This window comes from Otolemur garnettii, unplaced genomic scaffold (genome assembly GCF_000181295.1).
Source record: "Otolemur garnettii isolate 467f Iridium unplaced genomic scaffold, OtoGar3 scaffold00091, whole genome shotgun sequence".
In the NCBI taxonomy this organism is placed as follows: Eukaryota; Metazoa; Chordata; class Mammalia; order Primates; family Galagidae; genus Otolemur; species Otolemur garnettii.
Window position 1 is genome coordinate 1,563,249 of NW_003852486.1, and position 9,196 is coordinate 1,572,444.

Here is a 9,196-nt window from a genome sequence, read left to right on the forward strand (position 1 = left end):
ACAGCTAAAGTCTCTGCCAGCCCTAAGATTAAATTCTTAGGGGTTCTAAGGAAACAAGATTTGTATTCCTGAGGGGTTGCAGAAGAGATACCAGATTCGGCCCAGTTTTAGAGTGGTTGGTGGAGTGGAAGGGGTTTAATGGATGGGGTAGCAGGTTCCCAGGGAAGGACTGAGGTCAGCGTTAGACTTAAGGAGGAAGTCTCCAACTGCCCCACAGACGATGAGAGGGCCCACCCCAGGGGACTATGGCAAAGCCAGAGGGGGTGGGCCTGAGGAGGAGCAGCCCCAGGTCCCTGTCCCCAGCTGAGGACTTCTGCCTCTGCCTTCCCTTTGTGTGGACCGTGATAGCTGCTGAGCTTTCCCTGCCTGTCTGGGGTTCTCTCTGGACTGAGCCAGGAGGGATTTCTATCCGGAGACTGCAGGTGGGGGGTGGTGGATAAGAGAGGCCTAGTGGGCTTAAATTAAGCCTCCCTAACACCAAGCCAATGCTGGAAGATTCAGGGAATCAAAATCACCCTCTCCTCCCCCTCAACTAGGTCAGCCTCCAAATCAGTACCTTGGAAGGAAGGAGGGCAACATCTGGCAGGATTGAGAGAGTGGTCAAGGGTAGGGTTGGAGGGGGGATTTGGAGAGGAGCCTGGCAAGAAAACAGGAGAGAAAGAAAATACCAAGATGCATTTCTGAACTGTGGCTGGAGACTTGAGCATAATTTAGGTTTATAAATTCTTTCCTTTTTCTTCATTTTCCCTCCCTTCCTTTCTGCTTCAGAATGCCTCCCGCGTCTCAATCGGTCCCTAAATCCCGCCTTCCAATTTTTGATGCACCAATCAGGAGCTAACCTGTTCGTTGCTAAGAGACAGGAGGTGGGAGATTTAGAGGCTTTGTCATGGCACCCACCCGGGAACATTCCCTGAGCCTTTTGCACCCTCTGCCTAAGATATTCTAACTGATCTCCCCTCCTCTCCTGTGTTCTCCTATTTATTCCCAAGCCCAGAGAGTCAAGCAGAAACATTTAAGGAAGAAGCCAGGCATGACACATATTTGAAAAATGGAAAGACTGTAATTGGATTCAAACAGATATGAGGTAGCTGCTCAAGCTTCCCAACCTCTAGTTGGGCTGGAGGGAAGAACTCATTGTTCTGTGGACTGTTGGATAGAGGGTAAATTTGTCATTGGTGGTGAAACCTGTGCCCCTTCTGAAAAAGGGATTATTCCCTCTAATCATCCCCTACACTTGGCTGGGTAGAGACTGAAATAAAAGCCTCTGAGGTCATGAGTAAACAGCTGGAGAATCAGGGGCTGTGTGTGGAAGAGGCGCCCAGAGCACCAGGGGACAGCATGCAAGGTGCAAGGAAAGATGTAAGTGAGAAAGCAAGGTTTATTTTAAAAGCTGGGGTTTGAAAGGGAAATTTGGGGAATTCCAAGCAGAAGATGAATCACATCCCCCTTTAAGTTTCTCCACCCTTCACAACTTTTTGATCTTTTCTTCCCTCCACACTTCCTACACAGAAAAGACTAGGCAAAAAAACCAGGGTACAGAAAACTCATTTGGGTAAGGAGTGAGTCATAAATCCTGATTCCATATCCTGAAAACAGGGATGGGCACAGAATTAAGCAGGGGGTGGGGCCAGGAGAGAGGCCAGTGCACACACATAGGTGCCTGTGGCTCAGACGCTGACAGGGAGGCAGGCACACGGGTGGACACATGTTATTACATGCAGACCTCTGACCTGAATAAAGACACTAACAGATCTAGAACAGATGCTTGTGTGTGTGCACGCGTGCGTGCACACACACACTCAGGAATTAGGGTCATGCAGAGGAACCTGGGAGAGATGACTCCTAGGAGGTGGCTTTTAAAATTATCTTGGTATGTTCCTCGGGAAGTCCATCCTGGGAGAAGGACTGAATAACTGCCTCCACCCCCAGCCCTGATGTCTAAACAGAGCCAGAGAGGAGACAGAAGACAGAGAGAGAGGCTGACTGGCTCGAACACGCAAGAGGAGGCTTTGCACCGGGCCATACCGTCACTCTCCGTTTCTGTCTGAGTTCTGCTGCCTGCAACTTTCCCCTTTTTCTTCAGCCGCTAAGCCACCACTTCTGGTTTCTGGGTGTTTAGCTGCTGCCCTCATGTTCTGGTTCCTGTCCTCTTCCCTCTGGGGAAGGTAGTCACTTCACCCCAAAAAAGAACGTCTACGTGTCCTGAGCATGTCCCCCGTCATCTACTTTCTCCTGAGAACACCTGCAGGACAAGGCGCCAGCAGGAAAGTGGCACACAATCTTCCTCTCCATTTTCCTTCCTCTCTCTTTCATTCCCCCCCAAAATAAGAAACCGCCCATTTCACAAAGCAATGTAGACTTTAATTCAGGTTGACAGGTGGGAAGAAAACTAGGATTTTTCCTCAAGGGTGTTCGGATGAGAAGACCATCTTTCAGGGAGGGTGACCTGGCGGCAGAGCAGGGCCAGGAGCAGGGGTGCAGCCACACAGTGCAGTATCGCCAGGGCTTCGGCCAGGTCCAGCAGCATGTCCAGAACTCGCTGGGCCACACAATTTGGCAGTGGCCAGAGCCCGAACCTCACCAGGGAGTCCAGTCCCAGAAGCACCCCATGAGGCCACCAGAAAATGAACCAGGCCCAGAGGATATCCACCCTGGGGCCCACCCCCCTGCTTGGCGCCTTCATCAGCACCTTGGCTCCTAGCAAACCCAGTGGCAGTAAGACAAAGATGACAAGACAGATAGCAGTGTGTATGCAATGCAAAACCTTCAAGTCCCTGCTGGATATCATGGTGCAGATTCCATAGGCGGTGCCACTGCCCAGGGTGATCGGCAATGCCAGTAGGGTGGCCGCTACCCAAAGTCCCACAGTAAACCCCAGTGTGAGGCCTGGGACCAGGCCTGCACCCAGTTTGGGGCCCAGACAGGCACGACACCCTATCAGCAGAGCCTGGGCAAAGGCGGAGCCATACCAGACATAGTAGCCCAGTCTGCACAGGGCGGTGCTGGGGGTGCTGCTTAGTCCTGGCCCCAGGATGGGCACCACGATGCTGAAGAGGGCACTGCCCACAGCTAGTTGTGCCAGGATGGGCCGGCCAGGGCAGAGGTGCCAGTGGAAGAGAGGCCTGAAAAGTGCAAAGAGCACAGCTGTGCTGGCCAGGATGCCCAGGATGCTGGCCAGGATGAAGAAGGGCAGCGAGGAGCTGTCCAGCAGCTTACAGGAGTGGCAGGGGGCAGCGTTTTCCAGGTTGTCATAGGAGATGTTCTCATAGTCTGTATAATTCCATGAGATGTCTCCAAATGCCTTCTCACTTGTGTTCTCGTCTGACAAGAGGGACGGCTCCACCTGGAGGACATACCCACAGGACGCATCAGAGAGAACAGTCCCCCCCCCCCCCCAAGAGTCTCCTGGAATCTAGTGGAAGACTGAGGAAAGCGGGACTGCGAGGGGGCTTGGGTCAAGGAACAAGGGAACCCTGGGTGGTGAATGCAGTGAGGACAGAGAAGGACCGAGGAGGGAGGCTGACATGGCTGTGTAGGAACACAGAGTTACAAGAAAACAGGGAGGGGGTAGTGGGCAGGCTGGTCCTGGAGGGGCAGAACAAGGTCAGAGGAGAGGGAGAGGGTGAGGGACTCAGATGGAACCAACTGACAGGCAAACCAGAAGGAAAACACTGGGGAGCTTGGATGCTGGCCTAGGAAGGAGAGAACAAAATAGATGTTTTAAAATGAGAGAAAATGCTAGCCTGAGCAAGAACCACCAAAAATAGAAAAATAAGCCTGCCATTGTGTTGGGTGCCTGTAGTCCCAGCTACTTGGGAGGCTGAGGCAGGAGGATCGCTTGAGCCCAGGAGTTGGAGGTTTCTGTGATCTAGGCTGACCGGAGCCAGGGTGACAGAGTAAGACCCTGTCTCAATAAATAAAGAAATAAATAAAATAAAATGAGAGAAAATGGAGGGAAAAAATGAGAGGTGAGGAGAAAGGGGAAGAGGTCTAAAGGCAGGAGGAGCAAACAGAAGCAGCTGTGGGGGCTGCGAGGCTTGGCCCCATACTCACCCGGTGCAGACAGTTCCCCATGGCACTGCTGGGCTCAGGGCAGGCAGAGAGAAGGGCTGGGGCCACTCTGGCTCTGTCAGTGTCTGTGGTTCCAAGATAAGTGCCAAGGACTAATGAGGCCCATCAGCTTTGGGGCAGGGCCATGGGGGGCATTCAGGAAGCTTTCACCCCCACACCCCACCTGCCACTGCCTGTCCAACCCTCAGTCCCCAGGCTTCCTGTTTTTTGAGTGGATTGACTGGTCAGGACTGCAGGCGGGAAAGGAAGAAGGTGGGGACCACAAAGTGGGTATTTTCCTGAAGTGAAAAGGGAGGCCAAGAAACCAGGGGGCTTTCCAGCAAGTAGAGATTCTTCAAGCACAAGGAAGGAAGAGGAGGCCAGGGGTGACTTGTGAGGCCGAGATAAGAGAGGTGCTGGGAAGTTGGAGTGAAAGGGCAGCTTAGGACGTTCCCCTTGAACTTAAGCCAAGGAAAGCAGTCCCAAAGCCCTATGTTATGGAGAGGGGTATTAGTATGCTTTGGGGGGACCCGTCCACCTTGCTGGGTGTGCATGTGGGCCTGAGCTCCAGGCATATCAGACCAGGTGTGTGAGCCTCTGTATGTGTGTGTGTGTGTGCTGGGTATCAGCGTGCACATGTCTGTTTCTCAGGGCTGGGCACGCGTCTGGGTGTGGGTATCGCTATCTCTAAGTGTCTCAGAGTGAGGAGGGAGGGTTGGGTGACTGTCCAGGCTGCACAGTGGAGCTACTTCAGGGAATGATTGGGCATTTGCTGAGCCACCTATGGGCACAGCGAATACATCTTGCATATGAAACTGAGCACATGGTCTGACAAGTTGAAATAGACTCTGGGGGACCATGGGACAGCATATTTTAAAATGGGACTGTTGCCCACAGGGTAATCTCCATTCATTTCTGTTGGGAGACATAAAGTCTCTGGAATGCTTCACTGGCCAGCTATCTTAACAATAGTAAAGTTTCTTCTGGGGCAGCAAAGCTATTTCTCTCTGGCTGGCAGAGAAAGTGCATCTACCCTGCAGGCAGATCTTCCTAAGCAAGAGCTTCTCCTCCTTTGTGGCCCCTGCTTAGAAGCTGTCTAGAGCAGCTTCTAAGGACCTCTGCTGTTTCATCACCTGCTTTGCATTTAATCTCCTCAGTTGAGGAGACCTGTCTTTGTGGGGGGAGCCACAGAGTGTCCAGGTCAGAACAAGGGAGGGTTGATTAGGGGACACTTTAATTTGTTAAAGAAGGTATGGGATGTTTTAACCCCAATTCTATCAAAGATCTTCCATCCATTCAGGTAGAGGATACCTTCGGGCAAAGCACCTCAGACTTAAGGTACCTAGGGGCAGAGTGCAGACCTTGGAGAGATTTTCCCCTTTCCTCCCAGAACAGGAGCTCAAGATTCAGGTTCCAGGGCTAGAAGGAGGGTCTGCTGAAGCTGTCCTGTGAGGCGCTGGCACGCTTCCATCTCCCTCTCAACATTCTCCAGTCCTGCCTGGCAGGGGGCTGGGGAGCTGTCAGATGCCCACCCCAAACACTCTGGAGGGAAGGGCCTCGCCAAAAAGGTGAACCACACTTCTCTCCCTTGGAGAGCCACACTGTTTCCTTACACAGATGCTCTTGGAAGAGAGGCCTGGCAGGGGACACACCACCTATCCAGCTAGCAGCATTGGGTGCAAGGTATACCAGAAAAATAGCCTGCCCTTAGACACATCCATCCCAGCAGCAGTGACAGCAGCAGAAAGGAGGCAGCCGAACGACACGGATAATCCAGATATATTGAGGGTGGCCCCTCTGAGATTAGCACAGGAGAGTTAGAAAGATTATAAAGATACACAGTCCCCTCCCTGCTCCCTTTCCCTACCCCCACCCCCGGACAGACGCACACAGCACAGGCCCCTCTTCCCCCCGCCCCCCGTACAAATATGGCTTCTGTGTAATATGGACAGAGTGGTTCAGCTCGACGAGGAAAAGTCATTTCCCAAAAGCAGGTGCTGGGAGATAAGGAGCCCTCCAGGCCTGGGGCCCCAGGCTCCCTTGCTGTTGTAAGAGGAGGGGGCCCTGGCTTAGGTGAGGGGCTGCCTGTGGTGCCCAGGGCCCAACCAGTGGCTGGAAGGTTCACAAGGGCATTACCTGAACTGAAGGGGGTGGGCAGGCCTGCTGGATTGCAGCTGCCCCGTTACGAACGCCTGTTGTCAGAGCAGGGAGGACATGCTGGCAAAGGGTGGGAGTGATGCCCAGGGCATCCTGGGTCTGAGGTGGGGCAGTCAGCCAGGACAGGGAGGGCCAACAACCTGATCTCCACGGCAACCAGCTGGGGGCCATGGAAGGAAGACAGGAAAGCAAAAGAAAAATCGGGGACACAGCCCTCAACTCACTGGGTGCAGGCTATGGGGAAAAGAAGTGATGGTAGGTTGGTAGGTTATTCAGGGTCAGTGCCAGGGAGAGGCCTGAGGGATGCATAGCAAAGGCAGTGCCACTGACTCCATGGCTCGGGATGAGGGAAGCCAGGGAGGGGCTGACTCCCTGTGCTTTGGGAAGAGACAGAAAGGACAGCTGGGCAAACACACATGATGGGACTCCTTTCTCCAAGACTGATGGGCACTGGGGAAGGTACAAACAGTCCCAGGTTGGAGCACCCTCCCAGGAAAGGTACAAACACTGGCCAGGAGTCCCCCCCACATGAGGCCTCCTTCAAACGTCCCACATCCTTGCCATTTGCCCAGGACCCCTGGCCCTTGGCCCTCCTCCTCAATCCCTCCCTCTGCCTCACATTCACTCACACACATAGGCACACACACAATACACACGCACACACACACGCACGCATGCACACACACAGATTCACATCATTCCCTTAGCTGGGCAGGAAACAGCTCAGTGCAGTGAAGCTCCTTTTAGTATTTTTGTTGTTAAGTCTGCCTGGCTGCTGAGGGCAGAGGGCTGAGGGCTGGCGTGGGGACCAGGAAGGAGCACAGAGCAGCCAAGAAGGGCAGAGCAGTTGCTGAGCATTGCCACGGAGGAGAGGTTGCTGTGCAACCATCCAGGGTCTTGGGCGAGAGTGAGGGGCCCCCTGGAGGGGGCGGCAGACACAGTCCAGGCCCCAGAGCAGCACCTCTCCTGTGGCTGTGAGGGCGAGGAGGGACAGCCCTGTTCTGTATCCCCCAAGGGTGGTTCCCATGGAAAGGGCCTGGCTTCATTCATTTTGGGGGCAATGGAGGGATGGCCCATCTCCGCCATCCTTTCTTTCTAAATGTACCCTTTCCTGCAGGGGCCTGTGTCCTTCCCGGGTTAAAGCCCTGGGACTTCCCATTCACCCTCTTCTCACGGCAATGGAAGAGGGTGTCAGGGTGGTACCCACCTCCCTGTCCATAGCTCTTAGTGTGTGGCTGGCCACCCCCAGCCCTTGCTCACAACCCTCCTGCTCCTGGGTTTCTGGGGAAGCCTGGGAAGCTGCTGTGCTGTGGAGGATGGAGGGAGGGCGGGTGAGAGGCCCCACCTCCCCCAGCGGCCTGACCCTCTCCCTGCCCCTCCACCGTCATTCTCCTAACACTCCCCAACTCCAGTTTTTTGCTCTCCTCACCCCAAGGCCCCCACCTCTCCAGCTTGGAGACAGATTTGATTTGGGATTGTTACAAAAATAATAATAATAACCCAAACGCAGAGAAGCCACGGAAAGGGCTGAGGGCCGCCCTCCTCCCTCCCCGTTCCAAACCGAGTACAAAACCGCACCCAAAGCAGACATTCTGTACAGGGGGGTGGGTGGGCTGGGGAGCAAGCGGGAGGGGCGGCCCTGGGGTCGCTCTGTACAAGTCCGGGTTGGTGACGGCCCCAGCAGTCCCCATGGGGCCCCTGAGGGGCGCCGGAGGTGGGCAGGCGCCCCTAGATGAAGTACTCCTTCTTGTCATCCCCGCCTGACTGCCCGCCTTCTGCGTTGATGATGGCCGTGTCCGCGTCTGGGGCATCGTCAGAGCCTTTGGCCTCATGTGTCAGGTAGGTTCCTGCACAGACACAGAGGCTCCTCGGTTCAGGAGCCGCTTCGGAACCTCTGCCCATTTCCCCGCCCACCCACTCACGCACGCATTGCTCAAGCAAGTCTTCTCTTGCCTGCAGCCTTCTCCCACCCTATCGTACCTATTTTGCCTGTTGCTGCCAACATCCCACACCTGACCACACCCCCCATGAATAGTGAATCCTGCCCTTAAGTACAGAATCTCATCTGGAACACAGGCAAAAAAGAGAGGTGGGCATGTGCGTGTATGTGTGGTGTGCGCGCGCGCGTATGCACGCAAATTGGTTGACAAGGAAACTGCTGTGTCAGCATCAAGAGCCACGCAGCTGAGACTTGGCTCACGTAGGACCAGCCCATGGAGTCAGGCAGCTGGCCAGAAGTGGTAACAGAGCAGCAAGTCTGAAAGGAAAGAAGTGAGGAAAGGGTAGAAAGGAGGGATGGAAATGGGGAGAGAAAAGAAAAGCAACGGTATGGGAGGTAAGGGGGAGCAGGAGATCAAAGGGGAGGAGAAATGAGGCTGAAAAGGCAGAAAGAAAGAAAGTGCAGGACAAAATAAGATGGAGATGCCCTTTCTGGAGCTCTGTCTTCTAGCGGAGACCTACACGGACAGCAGCTACTGACCAAATGGTTTGGTTTTACCTGAACCATCCCCCAAGTGCAGGTGGCCAGGCTTTGCTCTGACTAGTGGTGCTCTTATCACAGGGTTGGCTGCCCTTGTTCTTTCTCAAACACCCAAAGGGCTGAGCCCAGTCTCTGAAGGTCCTTCCCTTCCCTGCCCCCACCCCAGTTCTGCTGACACTTCCCTCACACCTCTGACCTTTGTGCCGGATCAAGTAGTGGCCGAGGAAGATGAGCAGGATGAGCAGCAGGAAGACAATGAAAGCCACGACTCCCCCGATGATAGCATGATAGGTGCTGGAAGAGGAGGGCACGGGGCTGGGGTCTGGAGGGAAGGGAGACACACGCGTCAGGTCTGGGGAGACTGCTCATCTCACAACAGTCTGTGGCCATGGGGAGCAGAGAATAGGCACTGACAGCAGGAGAATGGAGCAGCACCATTCCACAAAGGGGAGATGCCTTATTTTCTCCTCTAGTTTCTTGTACCCTACCTGAAATATAGTTATTGATAAG

The 9,196-nt window shown here is 54.3% G+C and overlaps 2 protein-coding genes across 4 annotated transcripts in view; both read right to left on the reverse strand.

Moving 5' to 3' along the window:
* Window positions 1-2,339: 2,339 nt before the first annotated feature.
* ACKR1 (atypical chemokine receptor 1 (Duffy blood group)) lies at window positions 2,340-5,420 on the reverse strand. The gene is made up of 3 exons (XM_023516421.1): window positions 5,393-5,420; window positions 4,054-4,136; window positions 2,340-3,343 (listed from the first exon to the last, which is right to left on the reverse strand). The coding sequence occupies exons 2-3, from the start codon at window positions 4,072-4,074 to the stop codon at window positions 2,390-2,392; spliced, it is 975 nt and encodes a 324-aa protein (XP_023372189.1). The 5' UTR covers window positions 4,075-4,136; window positions 5,393-5,420; the 3' UTR covers window positions 2,340-2,389.
* Window positions 5,421-6,930: 1,510 nt separating this feature from the next.
* CADM3 (cell adhesion molecule 3) overlaps window positions 6,931-9,196 on the reverse strand; it is a 30,126-nt gene continuing 27,860 nt past the window's right edge. For all 3 annotated transcript variants that reach the window (XM_003795214.3, XM_003795215.2, XM_023516420.1), the window contains 2 exons: window positions 8,883-9,008; window positions 6,931-8,054 (listed from right to left, as the gene is read on the reverse strand). In XM_003795214.3, the coding sequence (XP_003795262.1) occupies window positions 7,936-8,054; window positions 8,883-9,008 (245 nt within the window). In that variant the 3' untranslated portion in view covers window positions 6,931-7,935. The remainder of the gene's footprint in view (window positions 8,055-8,882; window positions 9,009-9,196) is intronic.